The sequence below is a fragment of the Malania oleifera genome, chromosome 8 (genome assembly GCF_029873635.1).
Source record: "Malania oleifera isolate guangnan ecotype guangnan chromosome 8, ASM2987363v1, whole genome shotgun sequence".
Lineage (NCBI taxonomy): Eukaryota > Viridiplantae > Streptophyta > Magnoliopsida > Santalales > Ximeniaceae > Malania > Malania oleifera.
The window spans coordinates 74,829,397-74,853,310 of NC_080424.1; the positions used below are offsets into that span (position 1 = coordinate 74,829,397).

Consider the following 23,914-nt stretch of genomic DNA (forward strand, 5'->3'; position numbering starts at 1 on the left):
GCATCTGAAAAATGTTATATAATCATGGGGTGAGACACCTCTCAGTACGAAGGAATATATTATTATCAGTGTGTGATAACATGAGTTTTTAATATATCATAAACATATCCTTTATACAACTAACTTTCTACTGATAAATCAAGTAAAATTGAACTCACACACACACACACACACACACACACACATATATATATATATATATATATATATATATATATATATATATAAATCTGAGGAAACATAATTTTCTCAAACATTCTTTGGTTCAATAATTTCTCTGTGTACATAAATCATCATAAATATATATATACATACATGGAAACTTCCCTTGGGACATTCATACATCTCGTCATGTAATAACCCCTCATGATCGGGTTTTTCGGACCGAAGGCAGGACTTAGTCATAGTTGGCCTACCACCAGGTTAAGTCAAATTTAACGTGTCTGTAGTATGATTTGCCTACCGTAGCCTGGTCTGGACCCATGAGCGGTCAACATCTCTTCGCAGGCCAAATCAACTTCCATTACCAACACTTCGCAGTACAGTGTGGTTGCACTAACACATCATACTAGTAACGGTACTGTGTTCTCAATATGAACCAGTCCATCAGGGTTCTACTACCATATATTACATTTCATATAGTCAAACTGTAACATTATCACATTTTCATAAATTTGTACAAAATATGTCATTTCATAACTCTTTATAAAACCATTATTTCATAACTCGGCACACAGTCATCTATAATCGGCACACAACCATCTATAAGCGGCACACAGTCATCTGTAATCGACACACAGTCATCTGTACTCATATCATAATTGTAAGAACCCGACCCGAGATATGTAGATTGAATAAATAACAAAATGGTAAAAAGGTAAATTTTATAGGCTTCGTCGACGAAGCCATTGTTCTCGTCGACGAAGGCCTTCGTACTCTTCGTCGCCAAAATTTAGAGTCTCGTCGACGAAGAGATACTAAATATGTTGTAAAATATCGAAATAGGGTTCGTTGCCGAAGAAGCCGATTCGTCAACGAAATGTATGGATGATTCATTGACGAAGGTGCCGTCTCGTCGACGAGGTTGGCCGGGTCAAAGAGGCTATAAATATCTTATTTCGTTGCTTAGGTGCTAAGAAACCTCAAATTCTCTCTCTCTCTCTCTCTCTCTCTAGAACCAACAAAATCTCTTTCTCTTCAATTCTTCGCTGTTTGTCTCCTGATTCAACAATCCAACATTATTGCGTGGATCAAGGGAGGAATCTCTACGTTTTTAGCGGATCGGAAAATCATTTCAAGGATTTTCAGGTTTTGACCCCAAAATCAAGGTAAGGGTTCAATTTCAGTTTCGTTTCGGTTTATATGTAGTAGTAAGAATTATAGTGAAGTATAGTTCTTGGATGTTTATGTTTTGGTGTCTTGGTTCGTAATTTAGGAGCCGTAAAGTTCATATTTTGGTATTCAGGAAAAGGTAAAGGGATTCTGTTTATATCAGTTATTTTTGAAATCGGGATCAGTAAACTTGTAGTTTACAATCGTATGTATGATTTGATTACTTATTTGGGAAAATCTATAGAGTAAAAATGCGAGATTTTCAGGCTACAGTTTTTGGGAAAATTTGGGGGTTTCGGGTATCATCTTTGTTTTGTTGGAGAAACCGTATGTTGTATTAAAACTGTAACATTTAGATGACCGTACCCATATTTGTATTAAACTGTATTCTTGAACTGAAAATGATAGGATTTGCTGTATACCAAATAAGTATGGAATGAACTGTTATATGTAAAATGTTCCAAGGTTTTGTAAAAACAGTTAGGGGCGGTACGCTGATGAGTATAGAGACATGAGTTCTCAATTAGAAGCGGCTAATTACCGTACGCTAAATTAGTTAGGGGTGGTTAATTACCGTACATTAACACCATGACTCGGCTAATTGTCGTGGGCGAGAGTGTCCGGCTATATATCTAAGGGTGTGAAATATCACCTGTTCTTTCCAGCTGGTCACCGATAGGTGTGAGTTACACCGTACTGGCAATGATATTGCTGTGAGGCTTCGGTGTTTGCAGGGTATTGAGTGCTTGAGTGTGACAACACTGACCGTATGTTTGGTATCATATGTATAGGAATGGATTTGTGAAAAATACTAGAACTTTATTAAACTGTATTGTACTGTATTGTATTGTGTTATGTTTTGCACTGAAATAACACTTGTATGCCACATATTGATATAACATGCTTTCTTCCTTACTGAGAGGTGTCTCACCCCGAATATACAAATGTTTTTCAGATCTTTCGGGTAGCCGAAACTAGCATCCTAGCATCTGGAAGTGGGGGTGTCGTTTAGATACGTTTAGTACCTGTGTAGGTATGAGTTTTGTAACCGGGTTGTCAGTGTTGGGTTTTGTAGACACTCGAAGTATGTATTGCATTTTGGGATGTATATATTTCCAGTTATGTATAGACTCTGGTATGATATGATGTATGTATAGAAAGAACATTTTCGCTATGTATTTGATGAATATAGATATGTATGTGAATATGTATAGGGTGTACGTTTACCCCATGGGGTTAGACCCTCATTCAGTGTAGTATCATGTATGTTTTAATAGATACAGAAACAAGTTAGGTTACTAAAATCACACTTGGGACCCCTCTGCAGATTCGGGGCGTGATAGCTTGGTATCAGAGGTAAACCAGGTTGTTAGGTCTTGTAAATTTGGTTAGGTGTATATTTGTGTACATACCAGAGTATAGGATATAAGAAATGGGTAGAATAGGTCGATGGTTGTTTTTTTGCTAGACCGAGACTCGTTAGTGGTGTTCTGAGTTTTTCCTAAAATGACGATTTTAGTAATATCATAGCAAACCACTGATGGATTCGTGTTGGTGTGATAGGATAGATCTGGACCTGTGAGAGTAGTAGTTGACATGATTAGTTTTCAATGATTGTGTTAACTATGTACGATATAGGAATTCTAACCAATTCCTACCTTATTTTCAGAATGGAGCCCAAGGATAACAACTAGGAAAGTAGGTTCGAGAGGACTGTGAGTGATGGGTCTCCTTATGTGCCTCAAGGTTTGACGAGGCAGGTTATGCAGGAGATTGGGCTGAGTGTTAAGAGATGTGAACGCTCTCCTACTATTACGGGTTGTACCATAGATAGGTTTACCCGCATGCACCCTCCGACGTTTATGGGAGGACCCGATCCGATAGTGGCAGAGAACTGAGTGTAAAAGACTGAGAAGATATTGGAAGTTCTGCATTGCACTGACTAGAAGAAGGTTCTCTATTCTACCTTCCAGCTGGCAGGAGAAGCGGAAAGATGGTGGATGGCTGTGAGCCTGCTTGAGAAGTAGAGAGCTGGTCCATCTGGTATGACGTGGAGCCGCTTCAAGGAGGTATTCTTTGAGAGATACTTCCCAACATCCACTCTTGACACGAAGGTTGATGAGTTCTCGAGCCTGACTCAGGGAACCCTGACGGTGCAGAGATATGCTGCCAAATTTATCGAGCTATCTCGTTTCGCGCCGTATTTGGTCTCGAACGAGTATGAGAAGGCTCGGAGGTTCGAGAAGGGTCTGAGGAAGAAAATCCGTAGGCTTGTGGGAATGCTACAAATTTGAGAGTTTTCGGTTCTGGTGGATAAAGCCACCATAGCTGAGACTGACCTCCAGGGGGATGAGGTAGTACATGAGTAGAGGAAGAGACCAGTATCTTCTAGTTCATAGACTGGTCCTCGATAGGGACAATGGAAGAAGAAGAAGAACTATAGTTCGGGTTATCGTCAAAATACCAAACGACAAAGTTCTCAGGGGGATCCATCATCTGCACCATGCACCAGATGCTGTAAATGGCATGACAGTGAATGCCAGCCTTTTTGGGGTAATTATTACAATTGTGGCAAACCGGGCCATATATCCCGAAACTGTTAGGCACAGAGGAGTGATATGCCTGCACAAAATCATAATCGTGGGAGTAATCATCAGCCAAACATGGCTTCGGCGAGGGTTTACTCCCTTACTCCAGCAGATGCGGAACACGCTAGGAACGTGGTGACAGGTATAATGTTAGTGCTTTCGAATAGAACTGTGGTTTTATTTGATTCGGGAGCAACCCATTCTTTTATATCTGTTAGTTTTGTGAAACTGTGTGGGGTTGAAACCCAAGTAATAGATGAGTGGTTGTCTGTGGCTACACCGACTGAGAGTGTAACGATCTGTAGTAAGATGTTGGGAAACTGCCCAATGGTTATTCAGGGAAGATTGCTACTGGGGGACGTAGTAGTGTACGACATGTGTGAATTTGACGTTATACTAGGGATGGATTGGTTATTCTCTAATTATGCGGTCATTGATTGTCGTAGGAAGGTAGTAGTGTTCAAACCTCCTAGGGAGTAGGGGTATGAGTTCGTGGGATCGTATTATTTTTTTTGAAAAAATAAAAATAATAAAATAATATATATTTTCTTTTTAAAAAAAAGGGGAGGTGGCACTATGCCAAAGCCACATTACCATTGCTACTGAAGGTGACATGAGGGATGGGAGAGCTCACAGGTGGCAGGGGAGGAAGCGTATGGCAAGGAGAAAGAAGGGGAGAGAGAGAGAGAGAGAGTGGGGTCTACACTAGTAAAAATGGTGAAGCCCTGCCGAAGAACACTGGCACGTGCAAGAGGGGAAGGAGGAAGAAAAGGGGGCAAAACAAACCCAAAACGACATTGTTTTGGCGATTCAAAATGGTTTCGTTCAACTAAAACGAGGTAGGCATGTGCATACACCCACTTGTGCATAGGCAACATGTGCGGGCGCATGTGCCTATTTTAATCTTCTTTTTTTTAATTTCATTTTTCATAAAATCAAAACAACATCATTTTTTGGGCCACGTGCGCATGCCTGCACGTGCCTGTGTGGTCCCCCATGCACTGGCTCATGCGATCACGCGCCAGCCTTGAATTATTTAATTTTTTATTTTAAAAAAAAAACATTTTAATTTTTAATTTTTTATTTCAAAATACTTTAATATCAAAATATTTAATTATTTTTCAAAAAATTATTATATTTAAAAAAGAAAAAGGTATGTGGAGCCCACCAAAAATGGTCAAAATTTTTAGAAGTGTCCTAAAATATTAGAAAATCACATAAAACCAGAATTTTGTCTTGATTTTCATACAAAAGCCAAAATTACATTTTGATCCCTCCTTGCCATTTTGGGCTGCTGTGAATCATCTAATACAATCAAATTTGGGAAAAAGATAGTCGAAAAGCCAGAAATGATTTGACTTCCACCTTAATTTTCGTTCCAAAGGACAAAATTACTATGACACACTACTTTATCATTTCAGAAATTACTATGGCACACTGCTTTATCATTTTAGACTACTGTAGATCACTCGGTGCAGTCAGATAGAAAAGACTAGAAAATCCAAAAATGATAGAGTTTTGCCTCAATTCGCATATCCAAAGTTAAAATCGCTATCAAACCTTCTTTTTTATCATTTTGAACTACTGCGAATCACCTGACATAGTCAGATTTGGCAAAAAGAAGGCAAAAAAGCCTAAAAGAATAGGAATTTTGCTCGATTTGCGTGTCCAAAGTCAAAATCATTGTCGAACTTCTCTTTATTAATTCAAACTACTCCAAATCACCAGATGTAGTCAGATTTGGTAGAAAGAGGGCATAAAAGCCCGAAATGACAGGGAATTTGCCTCGATTTGCATGCCCAAAGTCAAAATAATAGTCATACCTCTTCTTACTATTTCAGACTACTTCAAATTACTCAGTACAACCATAATTGATAGAAAGAGGGTAGAAATGCTCCAAATGACAGAAGTTTTGTCTTTGTTCGTGTGCACGAGGTCAAAATTGATGTTGAACTCCACCTAATCATTTTGGACCATCCCAAATCATCTGGTAAGGTCAAAAATGACAAAAACAAAGCGAAAAAGACAAGAACAAAAAGTAAAATGTAGGAAAATGCAAAAGGGCTTATCAATCTCCATTTTAAGCATTTGATTAATATGACCATCAACAATTATACACTAATAATTTATCCTACCTAAGATCATTTGGTAAATTTAAGTGTTAAGTACTAAACATTGAGTTCAAATTTGATTTTATGAACTAGTTTTGAATTAAAATTAAACTGATCAATGAATCTAAAATCTAAATTATTTTAGTTATTTGTTATCTAATATCTAAATATGTATCACTTCCCAATTTTTACTTTCTTTATGCTTTGGAGCATAAATATTTAATAAAATTAATAAGCAATTAATAAGATAAAGTTTTTATTTAACATAATTAATATTTTTCTTGTCATATATTTTAATTAATAACTATAAATAAAAATGATATAATTTACTGTTGTACAAAAAAATTTATTATTTTGATTTTAATCATTTGAAAATTGAGTTTTTTGTCATTTTTATTTTTTTAGAAGTGATAAAATTAGGGAAGTGGGGAACAATTGAATCCAAATTGTCTAGTACTATCAAAAGAATTTTAATAAAATTTAAAACTATCATCAAACACTCTAATGTCTACTAATTCACTACATTAGTAAATTATTTCGGACATCCTAGGCTATTAAGATGAAATCAATCTCCCTTTATCCCACATTTCATTTAAAAAAATAAAAAAGACTATCATTCATCAACACCACTCAAAAATGTTTCCTTCTTTGATTTTTGGTTGAATATATAGTGAATACGTTGGGCAGTAATGTCAGTCTGCTTTAACCCACTGTGACTAATTAAATACTATTGTGTTTTTCTCACCCGTAGGCTATAGCCCTTTGCAGCAAGGAGGTGTGGCCCCTCCATTTGTAGTCCTCTGAGGACCCCTGCGTCATTGCAGGCTCCAACCATTATGCCAACCTCATTCTTATTTACTTCACACCTTTATGTTTAATGAAACGAATCTAAGTTGAATTTGAGTAGGACTTAGTCATATGTTTATCTAAGTGAACCTCTAGTCTCAACCATAATTCACAAATACAACTTAGGTCATGAAAATAATTTCAATTATGTAATATTATAGGGCTTGCTTACAACATCATGCTTGATTTTTCTTTTCAAAAAAAAATAATTTTCCTTTTAAATTTAATATATGTAATTTACTTGTAATTTTATTCAAAATTCAAATTCTCTAAAGACTAACACCTAAAACCCTATGGCTTATGCCTCCCCTGGTAAGGTTAAAATATCTCACTCACGCCTTCGCCTTTTAAAATAAGAATAATAATAAGTAATAAAAAACATAAATTTGTCACACTGATTCATTCTGAAACCCCTGGAAAAAAAATGGATACACAAATTTAACTTTTCAACAAAGGACTGCCTTGTGATTTCAAATTTTCAATGAAAGTGGACAGCTTCTGAACCCTAGTGAGTGAAATGAGCACTGGTTACTCAGCCTTCTGTTTCCGCCAAAGGCACTTTTCCTTTCTTTCGATTTTTCACCTTAGAAGTTGTTTGCTTGAAATGATTGGAAAATGGCTTTCACACAAAGTTTTGAACAGGAGCTGACCCCATGAGCTCATATGCAGCTTGGAAGCAGTCCGCAGCCTGTTCCATTGAGCCCTCCATCTTTGAAACCAATCCAAGGGTCAACCATGCTTCGTGGTTTGTCGGCTCTAATCGTAATGCATTCATTAGATAACTTCTTGCAATCGAAAGTGAATCACTTCCAAGCTTCATTAGCACTACTGCAGTTGAGACAATGCTTGGAACATAATCGGGTTCTATCGACAGGGACACTGAAAAGGAAACAAGGGCTTCCTTGTATAAAGATCGAGCTTCAAACAACATACCTGAAAATGTGTCATTACTTGGGAATTTCAGCAGTAGAAGTCACAATTTATACTAAAGGCCAACAAAAATGGGTTTTTATTTCATTTCACATACAATTTAACCATTTACCCGTTTTTCATGTTCATAAAACTACAAAGCACGGAAGCAGCATTCCTACCTGTACAATGCCAACTTCTAGGGGAATAAAACTGAATCGACTTTGCTTTGTCCACACAAGATTCTGCATTACGCCACGATTCAAGTTTTGTATAAATGTTAGACAAATCCTGCCAGGCTTCAACTGTCAAATTTCTTTTTGATAATTCCTGTCAAGAGAAAAGAGTAACTTCAGAAAAAAAAAATGCAAAATTTACCATGGGGTGTTGGTTAATTATTTAACCATGGAGCAGTGTGCATCCAAGAATACAAGCAACACAATAATTAACTCAAGGTTAACTGCATACTTTCAAGCATCATCGAAGGAAGAATGAATTCCATTTCACCATTGTTTTAGGAGGACTTTTGAGTCTCTGCAGGCATGTATCCGCATTCAGATCAAAACACAAAAACAGGGTTACATGGCATACAGCATGATCAGGGTGGTGTGGGTAGGTTCCATACTCGGAACCTCAAATTTTCCTGTGGAGTCTGGTTTGCAAATAGTAATCTGAAACTTACACTGTGATAGCTAGAACCAAGAATCATGTTGGTGTCCGGTTCTGCCCTGCAACTAATCTGAATTTATTGGTTCCAGGTTCTGGATTTACAGATTACAAGGCAGGTGCCTGTCTTAGATATTGGAACTTGTCAAGAAAAAAAAGAACCTGCAAAATTATTATAATTATTTTTATATATTTCCTTTTAAAATAATTTTAGAACCTGTACTTTCTTACTGCCGGTGAACCCCGACTCCATGATAAGAGTGTTACATCCAAACTTGAAAGTCAAAAGTTCAAATCACGGAAATAGTCTCTCCAGGCATAGAGATAAGACTATGTAGCCATCCTTTGGTTGCAATGGCATGGGAGCCTTATGCACTAGGTGTTAGATTTTTTTTTTTTTAAGGCAAACTTTTTCCGGGTTTTTTTGATACAATGTTAAAGAGTAGGATCAAAGTGGGTTGGCACCGAAATTCTAGAGCCTTCCCAGTGATGAACCTATTCTGTTAGGCCTTCAAACTACATAGGGTCTCCAGCAGATTTCAGAGTCTACCTGGACCCAATGTTCATCCCTAGATTCTAGAGAGGAAAACTACAATTCCCATCAAGTACTTTTTAACCTTCATAATAGCCCTTTCAACTTGTACCGTGGAAAAAAGTGGCACGCACAGATGCACTTCTTTTCAAAGAACTTTTTCCAGTGTAAAATTGTTTTGAAGTTATCAATCTCTAGAAATTCAGCATTACAAGTTCACATAAAGTTTGTATATGTAAGCATATCATTCTATCTTGAAGCTACTGCTAGCTCATCTCTAGGCTTGTGCTTTTCTTTTTTTCTTTTTTCTTTTTTCTTTTTTTTTAGTTGGTATGCTCATGGCCCAAGCGAGGCAATGTATAAGGACCCTAATAGCAAGCTACTGTTTTGGGGCCTTCCTAAATGAACTTAGTATCATGGTTAACTCGCCCATGCACCAGATTTAATGAGATCTTACATATACAAACATTTGAAATAAGTAAGCGGGTTTACCATACGCACCTCAGAGTCAAAGTTCTCAGCCAGGATTTCCCTTTGTGCTTCAATCAGAGCCAGCAAGATTCTGTATGTTTCCATTGCTTGCTTGGGTTGTTCCCGAGCAATTTGTAGCACAGCTTTCAACTGAAGAAGTTCTAACTGATCCATCTTCCCAGCCTCGTCCAAAGCAAGATCAACTATGGTTTCAGCATCTTTAAATCGCTGCTCTGCTGATATTATAAGAGCTAAGAGTTTCCAACCTTTTATTGAGCTTCCAGCCACCATATCAGAGTACAACATCACATTGTCAAAAGCTGCATACAGATTCCTCTGCATGGCATTTTCCAACCCAAGGCTAAACATTATTTCTGGGTCCTCTTTCCCAATAACAGAAGCATGGTTTAGAGAGTTCAAAGACTCTTTCTGAAAAAAGACTCTTTCAGAATCTAATACAGATATTCGTGCTGCAGTCCCATAGCAAATACCAAGCAATCTATGGGCCTGATCCATAAAATGCTCACCCTGATTATTGGCTGAATCAATTACCTTACGTGCAAAATTTACACCTTCATGGGCATGCTTTGGATCTATTGAACACAATTTTGCTCCTAATAAAAAAGAAGGGAGATGGGGCTTGTTCTTTGTTTTGGAACAACTGGAAACCTTCTTTAGAAGGTTCAAGGCTGCTTCATTCTGACCTGCTGCACTGTAACAAAGAGCAAGAAAGTACCACCTCTCAGCTCGGTTATAGATACCTGGAAGGGCCTGTTCAACGTAGTTTCCCAATAATTCAAACTGCCCAGATATAGCAAGTGCATAAGTCAAATGATCCATAATTTCTGGATCCCAAGCCATTTCCCAAGTTACCAGATTTCTCATGAGTATAAACAACAGAAGGATTGCTTCTTCTATATTATTTCTTGGGGTAATTGCACCCCATCCTTGCAACTGATTCAGAAGGCTTGCTTCAACACCACCATAGAGTAAAGTTGAAGCCAATTTTTTTTGTACATCGGCCAACCTCTGATGATCCAAATTCCAGGGCCTGACTAGAACTCGGCGATATGCAGCAATAGCTTCTTCAAGAAAACCTGCTTGTGTCCACAGCTGAGGAAGCAACTCCAGTGCTTTATGAAATATCTCCTCCAGCTTGCAGTCTTCAACAATACCCTCCTGCATTCCATTGGGAAGTGCCAACTCAACTGTATCCAGAATTATTTTGCACTCCCTTGCAGCCTCTGATGAATTTCAAATTGTCTAGTATCAGAACCATTTAAACTCAAAAACACAAGATACTGTCTATATTTGCAAAACCCATCCTCAAAACCAGTTCAATTGATACTGTTAATCAAAAAATAAATATTAAAGATTCTAGGCTTATTTCTTAAATTAAAATGCTTAGCAAATGCAGGAATGCAATTTACAGATTTCAAATCACGACAGTGATCCGGCAAATATCTGTCATAAAATGGAAGAGAGGAAATACCTTTTGTTTTCCCAAGCTCTTCCAATGATTTTGCTTTAAGTAAGATTGCTTCGAGAAGTAGGCTCACAGAATGCATTGACATTACATTGGCTGGCACATTATCACCTTTGGAACGTGGTTTTCGTCTCCGAGTTCTCTCAGCTATGGCCTTGGTCATTCTTGGAGTCAAGCTTCTAATGTCAATCCCCTGGAACACCTGAAGGGCAGCTTCAAAATTCCCCCTTTGGTATTCAAGCCTTCCGAGCAATGCCCTTGCTTCCTGCAACTCACAAAAACAAAAGTAAATCAAAGCTCATAACTAAAAGAATAGACAAAATAAAGAAGGTGGACAAAGGAAAGGCTTCATAGACCAATAGAAGAGTTGAATTTGTGATCTTAAAAGTCTTAAATATAGAAGTACCCACCTCGTAATTTAAGGAGAGAGCTTCCTTGAGAGTAGATTCAGCTTCATCCACCTGGGTATCTTCAAACTTAGATTCCCAATCCCCAGTCCTTGACGAAAGCCCACTTGCCGAGAAATCCCTGGTCGCCAGCGACTCCGGTGACTGCGGTGCATCCTCGAACTTGAATTGTTCTCCCGAGCAAGCACACAACATGCTAACCAAAACAGCTTTGAAGCTTTGGTCCTGCTTTGGTAAAACTATATCTAAAGACACACCTGGGATGAATTGAAAACCCGTTCAAAGAAACTCGTAAGTACCCATTTTAGCTTTACCATTACCATCATACTAACAAAAAGAAATGACACATTCAAGCATTTCTATAAGCATTTTCAACATGGCAGTCAAAGAAACCGTAAATATTTCCATTTGAACATACTATTTGAGACAAATACGTGTACATTCCTTTGAGCAACCGCAGTTCAGATCAGAGAACAACAATGGAGATTTTCGAGGTTGCAGAGATCAATCCAAACAATAAAACCCAAAACAAAAGTATATAACAGTAACCCAAGTAGAAGAAATCTCAAAACCGAACTGAACTTTTGAGAATACCAAATTGAAGCAAATTGAAGCGATTTGGGGACAAATGTAGAGTCGAAACCGAAAGAAACGAACAATAAGGGGAGACAATGAGGTTGAACAGAATAAAACAAAATGTAGAAGATGAAAAGGGCAAGACAAACGAGAGAACAGAGAGCCTTTGGACTTACCCTAGACTAAAATTAAATCAGAAGACGTTGCTTGTTTTGCATGGTGACGGAAGCAGCCATGAAAGAAACTTATTATCAGAAAGGCTCTCTATCTCTTGGCTTTTGGATTTTCTCTACATTTGATCATGTTTGGTTCAAATGTTCAACTAAACTCCGAGATGATGAGCCATCGTTAAACGGAAACTTAGAGCCGAGTCTGAAAAAGCCATTTCGCCTTCTTTCTTTTCTTCTCTGATTTGGTAGAGAGAGCTCGGTTAGGGCATTGGCGGGCATGGACCAAAGGTGGTTGCAGGCTCGCAGGGGTTACAGATTCTCTGTTCCCTGTTTTTGTTTTTGTTTTTGTTTGAGTTTTGTTGTTTCTGTTTCCGCATTCAATTCAAAAGAAGGGTAATTTGTTTTTGGGCGCTACAGCAGGACCAGCACTCGCTTCTGCTTACCGCACGCCTGATTGAGATGGCGCAGGTGAAATGCCTAAACTGCCCTTTGAACATGAATTCCCTCCCCTCCCCCCTCTCCCTCCCTCTCTCTCTCTCTCTCTCTCTCTCTCGTTTTACTGTCTCGCTACATGAAAAAATCATTGTGTATTGTGCTTTTAAAAAATTGCACAAGCCTTTCTTATACTCTCTTTTTTGCCTCGCTTAATATTATAAAAAAAAATTGTATCTTTTTACCAAATTTTAAGAGTTCATTTGGATCAAAAATTTTACTTAGGAAAAAGAAAGAAAAGAAAATTATTAAAAATTTATTGAGATCAAAGATTTTACTTGGACAAAGAAAGAAAAGGAAAAGAAGTAAGAAACTTATTTTCTATCATATTTTCTTTTTGTGTTAAATAATATTGAAAATGAATGTTTATTTTAATATGATTGAAAATATATTAAAAAATCATAGTAGAATTAAAATTTTGTTCATAGATTTGATTTTTTAAAATTTTCTTTTAACTTTTCTCGATTACCAAATAAGAAAATGTGAATTCCTTTATATTTTCCTTTCATTTCCTTGCCTTAATGTTTTACGAGTTCCAAACATAACCCGTAGGATATCTATAGATTTTTAATATATATTTTTTTACCAAACCTAAATGCAAGCAACTTTACGAAAATTTTGAGACTTAAAAATCGTTAGCGCCCCTCTAACCAAAGCCGAAGAGGAGATTAATATATATATAATTTTTACCTTTTAGAATGAGAATGAAAAATCAGCAAATAGCATTTATCAAAATTAGGGGTGCCCAAGTCACCACCCTCAAAGCTTTAAAAAAAAAAAAATCCACCCACTAAGTTTGACATCAAATTTAAAAAGGGAGTGGGAGGCTATAGTTGGCTTGCACTCCCACCTTATAACCTAATTTCACATTTTAAATGCTTATTATTGCAACCCATTGCCCATCAACTCACAATCCTTCTAATAATTAACTCTCTTTTTTTGGGTGGAAATTAGTTGTAGTGTTGACATTTTTCATCCTTACCTAACAATCTCACTTGGCTCTTTCCTTCTTCATTTACTTTGATCTATTAAAATCTTATTAGGCTTTAACTATATGACAAGACACAACTCATAACCTATTGCATGTCCCTCAAACACATAAAAAGTTTCAAATCACAAAGTTCTATTTGGATCTAGGATTTGTTTGATAAAATGAAAAGATCCAAAAGGAAAGCAATAATAATATTTATTTTTATTGTTTTTTCTGTCTCTATCAACTGCCGTTAAAAATAATATTATGTTTTCATACGATTAAAAATTAATAAAAATCAAATGCTAATAATTTGCGAAATAAAATTATTGGTTCATTTATTTCTTGTATATTTTATTTTATTTTTCATTTTCTTTGATAACTGAACATGAGAAGGTAGATTCTTTAATATATATATTTTTTCCTAATGCTTTTTAAGTTTCAAAGAGGCTCTAAATGTTACCCACAATTTAAGAAAGTCTTGAAAGTAGTGAAAAGCCTACTTTGTGTGTATTTGGAAGAAACATGATATAAATTTTATACTACATATATTTTCTCTAATTTCGCACAATTTCAAATTCAAGATCAGTGGAAGTTAGTATAGATTTTAAGTATTCAATTTGGATTATGTGAATTTGCAACGAAACTCAATATATTTTATAGCACAAATTTATCTAAATTTAGACAAATCCAAAGTTAAAATCTAAATTTCAAACTTCCAAGTGTAGGTTCAATTCATTTCCTAATTCCTAAAATTAGTGGGTTTTTCTTTCCTTTTCTTCCCCCTATTGGAGCTAGATGCAAAATAGAACTTTAAATATTGTTTTCCATTATGCATAGATTGTTTGATTTTTTTTTTTTTCCTTGATCCATTAAGCCTAGAATAGGGTTATGGTTTGGTTAACTAATCCATATCTCTCGGACGGTTAAAGAAATCAAAGTTTTGATTTTTCAAAAAAATATTATCTTAGTTCTAATTTGAGAATTTCATACTTATTGATAGGATGCTCTTTGAACGATTCATAGTGACTCTTATGGAAATGATAAAAGTTATCACTTGGTCAAAATAATGTGATGTCTAATAAAACATGGTGTCACCAAAAATGTCATGACATATGCAACATGAAAAACCTAAAAGAGAATAGGACACACCCACGAAAGTAGAGGAAAAAATATCTTAGATTTGAAAATATAAGTTTGATACACTCTTGAGCTCTCCTTATCGATCGAGTTAACATAATTTGAAACTTAGAAGTGGTTACTTCAAAGATCACATTTATGACACAAAATTCTTAATTCAAATGGATTCTTAAAATTCTATATGAATGAAGAATGTACGGAAATCTTGTGCTCCTCCACAAAAATCTTGTCATATAAATTTGTTTAAGGTCATACTAATTACCCGACACAATTTTAGTAAATGGGTTCATAGCCTTATGACATGCAAGTATTCCTCTTGGCAAACAATTGAGAAAAATATATTAATATTTGAATTTTCCAAATAAAGTGAGATGGGTGTTTGAAGGAATTTACATGCATAGCCTTTTTGATGAATGGTTGAATGTCATATTTCTATATATGTATTAAGTAGTAGTGTAATTAAATCAATATTTAGATTTTTTTTAATGTATATAATTGAAAATTTATTAATAATTTTATATATATAAAAAGCAAATACAAATAAAGGTGAAAATTATGTGACAAGTTTGGTGATTAGCAATCCAAACTTTATGTGTTGATCTTCTTATACTTGATTAGGACAAACCTGCATGTGCCATGACTCTCATAGGAATACGTTATCTAAATATCCAAATTCTAACTCGTATATATATATATATATATATATATATATATATATATATATATATAATTTAGATTTGTATTAAGGTGAATTTAGATAATTTTCAATATAATTTTATATTAATTCTTATGCAAATTCAAATTTAAGGCATATCAAAAAATAGGGATAACATATTTGAATTTTGTTAAGCTTTTTGAGGATTTTTGTACCTTGAAAATTTATGTGAAAGAAATAAGGTATAAACCCTATTTTGTAGGATTTAATGATTTACATAAGAGGATTCTATTTTCCATGTCTTCTTTAGAAATAATTCAAAATACAATTATAAAAAAGAATTATTAATGGGCATTTGGTATCATGATAAAAAATTATAAAAATAAAAAACCGAAAATATAAATTAAAAACCCAAAATTGGCACCCGATTTGGTTCATATTGATAGAATTTAAACAAATTTAAATTTGATTAAAAGTGCTCATGTTCGTCTTTAAATCAGATAATATTATAAAACTATGAATAAAATAATAAAATTACAAAATAATACATATTAAGAAATACTCTAATAAAAGTAAAATATATTATAATTATTTTACTTAATTGTTATGCTTTCAAATTTTACTTTACGATAAAAATTTATTGAAAAAAATAACAAAAATAATTTCTAATTGGCTTTATTATTATCTTCTAAAAATTATGTATATTTTAACTTTAAATTTAAAAATATATTTTTAAATATTAAAATTTCTAGTAACATATTATAAAAATAACTGAAAATCATAAAATTTGGTTTTAAATTTTTCTCATGTACCTAAAAATTGACAACATAAATAAACATACTTTTATATCTGTTTTCTCATTATGAAGAAATAGAAATAAAAAATAATAACAATATTAATAAACCTATAAGTGATCACTCATCGCAAACTTGTATTTATATTAATATCACAGCAAAAAATGAAGAAATGATATATATATATATATATAAAATTAAAATAAGCAACTTTTGAATGAATCCACATCTAATTAATGAATAATTGGCACTCACCGCAGGGCGGGGGGGTAATTGTGTAGAGCGAGTGAAAAGGGTCACTTGGGGGAGAAGCTTTTTTGACTAATGTGCATTTGATTTGTTGTGAAGAGTAAAAGAAGAGGAGGAGGAGGAAGAAGAATTGCTTTGGGGTTTTGGGTTTGCAGTGTAAAAGGGCGTGGAAGTGCGGGAGGCATGCACGGTGCTCGAGTGGAGTTTTTGACAGATGACCTAATATCAATACTTCACCACGTGATTGCCGCAGCTATCTCTGCTTAGCTTAGCTTTCAGTGAAAGCCTTTAATCAATTGCCCGGCAAAAAAGAAAACAGAACAGGAAGCCTTTAAACTATTTATTACGTACTATATTAATTACACTTACAACTATGTGAATCATTATAGACGAAATCTTAATATAACTATCTTTTAAATGTGAAACAGAAACATGTAGGCTAGGGATGAACATTCGATCGGTTCAATAAATTTAATTAATTAATCAAATTAATAAAAAAAATTCAATAAAAAAAAATCCTTAATCAAACCGACAAGAATTTCATATTTAACCAAACTCCAAACCGATTGAACTAAATTTCGATTAAATTAGTTAACTGATGATAATTGATTTAATATTTTGATATATATATATATATATATATATAATATAAATAGTATATATAAAATTTTAATATATATAATTATTTATTATTAATTTATACCAAAAAATCAAAATTCAATGAAAATAAAAATCGAACCAAACTGAATAAATTTTTAACTAAACCGAACCGACCGAATTTACTCGGTTATTTCGATTTTAACCGAATTATGCTCACCCCTATATGTAGTAAGTAAAACGAGGCAAACCTCTTATTTGGTTATTTTCTACTCTAATTTCTTTTTTAAAATTAAAACTTGAATATAAATAATTAACTTTTTCAATTTTTAAAATTAAATTTTAACCTTTTTAGGAAGTTTTTAAAAGTTATAAATTTGAAATGTTAACGTGTACTAGGCTTTGCGCTGAAGCCCGACCCTTATTTACTTGTACTCCACTCTTATTACTTGTACTGCACTCCTATTTGCTTGTTCAACACTCCTTGCCTCCTATATAAATAGGCACCCATGTATACTCTTATATACAAGAAATACAATAGTACTTGTTCAGTATTTCTAACATGGTATCAGAGTCATTGTTTAGACCTTTTTCTTAGCAGTCTTGTTTTCTTGGTGTTGCTCCTTCCTTATCACGCTTCAGCTGCCGTCAAGGAACCACACCACAAACCACTGCATCCTCTATCGTCATCGTGCTCATCACTCCGATTAAACTTCTGCAGGTACCATCAAGATCGTCGTTCGCCAATCTACTCATCGGTGGAAACCAGGACGTCATCGTAGCTCGCCTATGTCCTCTATAGATGCTTATGATCCTTCTATAGACTTCTCTGTCCAACCACTATATACTTTTGATTCCTTTCCCAATTCACCCTTTCATGAACAAGTTGACGACGGGCTACCCAACCCTGAGCTTGGGACCCCTGCTCCTGCTCTGCTTGAAGATCTTATAGAAGACATTTCACCTCGTCACTTAACTCGAGTAAGATCCATTCCTGCTCACTTACTTGACTATCATTGTTACATTGTCTTTGCTAAACTACACAAGCCTCACACCTATCATGAGGCCTCCACTGATCCTTTATGGTAGATTGCAATGAAAGAGGAACTTGATGCATTATCTAAGAACCATACTTAGGATTTGGTTACTCTCCCTCCTAGATAGTCTATTGTTGATTGTAAGTAGATCTACAATATCAAGACTCGCTCTGATGGGTCCATTGAGTGCTATAAGGCTCACCTTGTTGCAAAAGGTTTTACACAGGAGTACGAGATTGATTATGAGGAGACCTTTGCTCTAGTTGCTCGTATCTCATCTGTTTGTGCCCTCTTAGTTGTTGCTACTACTAGTAAGTGGGACCTTTCTTAGATGGATGTCAAAAATGTCTTCCTTAATGGGGAGTTAAGTGAAGAAGTTTATATGCAACCTCTACCTAGTCTCTTTGTTGAACCAAACAAGGTTTGTCACCTTCGATGTACACTTTATGGTCTTAAACAAGCTCCATGAGCTTGGTTTACCAAGTTCAACTCCACCATCTTTCGCTTAGGTTACACTACCAATCCTTATGATTCTGCCTTATTTCTTTGTCGCACAGACAAAGACACCATTTTGCTTCTCCTATATGTGGATAATATGATCATAACTGGTGATGGCCTTAGTGGCATTCAAGAACTCAAAGATTTTCTCAATCAACAGTTTGAGATGAAAGATCTTGGTCACCTTAGCTACTTCTTGGGTCTTGAAGACACTCATTCCACAGATGGTCTTTACATTTATCAGGCCAAGTATGCATCTAAACTATTGTCTCGAGTTGGACTCATTGATTGCAAGACTGTTGACACTCCAGTTGAACTTAATGTGCATCTGACTCCCTTAGGGGGGGAAACCATTGTCTAATCCCTCTCTTTGCAGACACTTGGTTGGTAGCCTAGTTTATCTCACTGTCACTCATTTAGACATCTCCTATGCTGTTCACCAAGTGAACCAGTATCTGTCTGCTCCATGATTACGTGTCTAAATTGCATAATTAGGTGTTTAAAATCATGCATTAAAGATTATATTTTTAATTAAATGCTTAATTATGTTCAATAATTTAACAATGAGCTCAAATTACAATATTTGGATCATAACTCGATAATTTACGAATTTTTGGTAATTTATTATTGTAGGATAATTTTTGGATATTAAAACCAAGATTAAAAATATACGTGCGTGTATGAGAGTTAGAGTTCAAATCAAATTCATGTGCATGAAGCCAAATATCGAAGACAGGACCATGAGCCACATGCCTGCAAATGACGAGCCATGCACGCAGTTGTTTGAAGCCTTGTGCGTGTGTAAAAATTGAAGAATTCGTGCTATGCAATGTGATAATTTTTGAAATTAAAGGAGACATAAAAGAGAACCAGGTGCCGTGTGAGAAGACTTTGTGGGCTTCATGCACATGAATCCGTGTCATGCAATGAAAAATGGACAACAATCTAAGTCTAAAATTAGCTAAGAGACAGCCTAAACGTATTTTAGTATTTTAATCATAACTCTTTCATTTGACATCAGATTGGTGTGATTCAAGTGGCATTGGAAATATTACTAATATATCTACAATTCATTTTGAAATAACATTTTGCTAATTCGAACGTTTATAGGGTCAAAATTGGGTTTCAAAGTGAAATTATTATGTTGGGCCGTGTGCAGTGCTTAAGAAAAAAAAGAGTCCTGGGCCACCAAAAAATAGGCTCATACGCCTATCTCAAGAGGAGACACGGTTAGAGCAAAATATTAGAGGGGGAATATGATATTTTATGATGTTCCTACTAATGCCGATGTGAAGGTATGCTCAGTATGGAAATTGTGTTGTGATGTTCCTACTAATGTGGAGGTATGCTCAGTATGGAAATTGTGTTGTAATGTTCCTGCTGATGCCGATGGGGAGGTATGCTCAATGTGGAAATTGTGTTGTATGTTTCTGTTGATGCCGATGGGAAGGTATGCTCAGTATGGAAATTGTGCTATGTTGTTACTATTGATGCAGATGGGGAGGTATGTTTAGTATAGAAGTAAGTATGGGTTGAAAATTGAAAGTATGTGATCAGTTGTATTATGTAAAATATCTATAAGTGGATTTAAGTACACGTGGTTACACATTGAGTTAGAGCATGTTCTAGGGAAATAAATGCTTTTGAAAATATATTTACATTTACACATATTTGTATTTACTTATGCAGGGATACTTATTTCATTGAAAGCATGATTTGAAAGAAAGACATGTATTTTAAAAAAAATATTTTTTTGAGCATGTGTATGATTCCATATAAGTTCATTGAGTAAGAAAAAGACAAACTATAAAAGAATATTTGAAACACTAAAACTCACGTTGCCATACACTATCAATAATTTATTTCGACTTACTAAGAGGTGTCTCACCCCATAAATATTCTAACATTTTTCAGATGCCCTGTGGAGTATGACAATAATCAAAGTAGCGCAGTGGAAACATGGGTGAGACTACATAGAAAGGTTTAGATTAAAGGTTTATTTTGTTATCCTGGTTTATCTTGAAATTCCTAAGGATGTATTAAATTAATACTGGAGATATTATTGATATTTTATTTATTTTTTTGATAAGTTCAAAACTTCATTGTGAAACTAGGATGGATTTATTGTTATATTGGATGTTTTAGTTACTTTTTTTTTTTTTTGATTGGTAAAAATAAATATATTGATCAAAATATTTTGTACAAGGTGCTCTGGGCATACCTAGGAGAGATATACACAAGTCACTATCCAATTGCCTATGGTGTAGACACAATAAAAGATCATCTTTACAGAGCAACAAAAATTTCAAGACAAATAGCATAATACTGAAGGCATATTTAAACATTATGCATGTTAAATTTATCATAAACTACTCTAAATGTGTACCTTTGAATCATTTGAAGTAGTTTCCTTGGAGATATCTTTTTTCCTTCGAACATGCAGCTATTCCGAGTGTGCCAAATGAAGTAGACCGTGGTTGCCAAGCATACTTTCTTTCCTACAGCCTATATTCTTGTGCCTTTGGCTTCCTCATGTAGCCATTTAAGAGAAGCTTTTAGTGTAGTCATAAATCTTGTAATACCCAGCCATTCTCTAATCTGATCCCACACTTCTTTAATAAATTTACATTTGAAAAGCAGGTGCTCATTTGTTTCATTTTTAGAGTTACAGAGTACACACTGCAGGTTCACTCCTTCTGCTACGGTTCTATCCTTTGTCATTAGCTTCCCCTTAATTCCCATCCACAGAGTAAACACATGTTTGGGGAGACTTCCACATTTCCATACCTCCTTATACTAGTCCACCGGGCTCCCTTTATTCCTCCAGTCATTATAAGCCTGCTTTGTAGATAATTGACCCTCTACCAACCATGTGTTTAATAAGTTTTCAGCTTCCCTATAGTTCCCATAGCTCTGAATGAGATGATTTTTCAACTCCATCATTTTTTTGAAAAGTGGAGAGTCATCATGCTTTAAGAATGCCCCCCACAAATTTGTTTCTCTAATGTAAATTTGATGTATCTACTTCGACCATAGTGAATCTTTTTTGCTTTGAATATTCCACAAGGCCTGGGTGAGTAAGGCTTTGTTCCATGCATTTAAATCAAAGATTCCCAGCCCTCCTTCATGTTTAGGAAGACATATTTCCTTCCAAGCAACTGGGGGTTTCTTCTTCCCTCCCCAAAGAAAGGTTCTACGTAGCCTCACAACATGACCAATAACAGATTTGGGTATAGGAAATATGGCCAACCAAAAGCACTCCACCCCCTGGATGACAAAATTTGTAACAGATTTACTTACTCTGGTAATTTGCTTGGAGATTTTCTACTGTTTAATTATTTGGTATCAAAGCAATTTAAGTGAAATCTCTCGGGTCGTTTCAGTTGGTATCAGAGTTTAGGATACATGTCCTATAAACTCTAGGGATGATTATTACCAGAGTATAGGTATGAAGTAGGATGAGGATAGGAATGGGTAGGCTAGGTGGTGTAGGAGCGATCGGATATAAGATACATAGCAGAGTAAAGTATAATAAGCAAATCGGAATTTTGGAGTTTGTCTTGTAGCTGAAAGTAGAAATCCATCGAGGGTTTTCGATGATTTTTCTAGAACAGCTGACAGTTCCGAAAAAGTCACAGCAAACCATTAACGTTTTTCTTCTGAAATGCTGCACTATGATCTTGTTTTGTGTAAATAGTCACTGCAAGGAATGAGCTACCATTTGCAATACTGAAATATTTGAAATAGAATTTTGTGCACTTTTGGAATGTGTACCCCTTTGCACATTAGAATATACTCCTAGCTTTCTATGGTTCCTTTATGGTTTAGTGTGTGTGTGGATATGAGAGCAATAAAAAAAAAAATGTTAGTGGTTACCCTTGGATTTAGATGCTTAGAAATCCCAAAGGGTTCTTTCATGGTGAAGTTGTTGGGGATACTAGTTATCCTAAGATTTCATGAAAAGTTATAGTTCTTTGGTGTCTGTTATTCTCTCTCGCGTTTCTTGTGCTTAAAGGAAATATTCAATCTTTCCATATTTCTATAAGTCAGCCATAGGTCTTCGGGCCACTTTTTAAGGAGAGTATAGGGTCAGAATTTAGTTCCAATCTGCAAATAAAATATTAAGGAAGTAAATTTAAATTTTGTTCAATCAAAGGAGGAATAGAAGATATCTTTATAGCCCATGAATCAAGTATCCAGTGAATTTAAAAGTAAATTTTTTCTGTAACAAAATATTTTATTACATTGGTGTCCTTAATTTTTTTCAAATATTACAAAACTATCGAAACATTAATTATATTTCCTAAAAATACATAACCTTTTTAGTCATTTTAAGTACTTTTACTCTTACAATTTTTTTACCAAATACTTGAAACCAATTTTTCCTTTCAGGAGGGGCAAAATATTTTTAAAATAATATCAATAAACACATTTTCATTAGCTACTTTTTAAAAGGTTCTTTTAAAAATCATAGGAAGGTCAAAGTATTCTTTAAGTCTAACTCCTTATATGTTCAATGCTAATAAATATGAAAGTCATTGTCACATGTTTTGCATCCAAAAAATAGACACGTGGGCACTCGAAGGGGTAGGTTCCTTATATGATCTCTTGTGAAAAAGTAGTGATAAGAGAATTAGATGTTGAGTTTGCTCAAAATGTCATCGTGTACAAATTTAAGAGGATCTTACACAAAACTTTAATTTATAAATTTCTTCTGGTATTCAATGGCAGTTCTTATATACTTTTATTTTTCAAATACATAAATCATTAGAAAAATAATAATAATTTAATTTATTTGTAGGCATACTTAGACATATGCATATAATTCATAGAAAACGATAATAACGAACTTATGAGAGTTTCAATCAATTCATCAAACTAGCCGGTATCCGTGCTCCAATAGGTTTTTTAAGATTCACTATCTTTTTTATTGGAATTGTCATCATTAGATGGATCCTAACTACCCATCACAATATTAGAATATTATTTATTTATTGTTTCACAACAATGGGCTCAATGTCTTAGGTTAAAAATAAAAAATAAAAAAAATCAAAGACATTGCACAAGAAGAGTTGACAAACATGGATTTAGTGAATCATTGTAAATCTACTCGATTTCAAGGAAGATTCTTTGACAATTCACATTGGGATTGTCCTCATTGGAGCTCTCCCGCTTGCTCGTCTTATAGGTTAAAAGAATAACACATTATCATATATGATGAAGAGTATAAAGTCTAGTTATAACACATTAATTTTTGATAATTCTCTCTAACCCTTTCTTAGTATTCCATGGAGATGAGGAATAGAAAAGTCCATTGGGAGATGTACAACAAACTGAATATAGCAAAAGCGCCCAAAATAGGGGATACATGTGATAGATCAATTAAAC

The 23,914-nt window shown here is 34.8% G+C and overlaps 1 protein-coding gene across 2 annotated transcripts; it reads right to left on the bottom strand.

Annotated features, from left to right (window-relative positions):
* Positions 1–7,222: 7,222 nt before the first annotated feature.
* Positions 7,223–12,480, bottom strand: LOC131162466 (protein NPGR1). 2 transcript variants are annotated; one of them, XM_058118972.1, is made up of 6 exons: positions 12,101–12,480; positions 11,352–11,605; positions 10,948–11,206; positions 9,486–10,699; positions 7,969–8,116; positions 7,223–7,810 (listed from the first exon to the last, which is right to left on the bottom strand). In XM_058118972.1, the coding sequence occupies exons 2-6, from the start codon at positions 11,541–11,543 to the stop codon at positions 7,500–7,502; spliced, it is 2,124 nt and encodes a 707-aa protein (XP_057974955.1). In that variant the 5' UTR covers positions 11,544–11,605; positions 12,101–12,480; the 3' UTR covers positions 7,223–7,499. The 2 variants fall into 2 exon arrangements, with proteins under 2 accessions (XP_057974955.1, XP_057974954.1); XM_058118971.1 differs by having other exon boundaries at positions 11,767–12,480.
* Positions 12,481–23,914: the final 11,434 nt, after the last annotated feature.

Bases quoted from the DNA above. Each gene is read 5' to 3' on its own strand.
- LOC131162466 (XM_058118972.1), bottom strand. From the start codon at position 11,543: ATGTTGTGTGCTTGCTCGGGAGAACAATTCAAGTTCGAGGATGCACCG. The intron at 11,207-11,351 runs GTGGGTACTTCT...TGTGAGTTGCAG, and splicing joins CTCTCTCCTTAAATTACGAG to GAAGCAAGGGCATTGCTCGG. The intron at 7,811-7,968 runs GTAGGAATGCTG...ACACATTTTCAG, and splicing joins TAGAAGTTGGCATTGTACAG to GTATGTTGTTTGAAGCTCGA.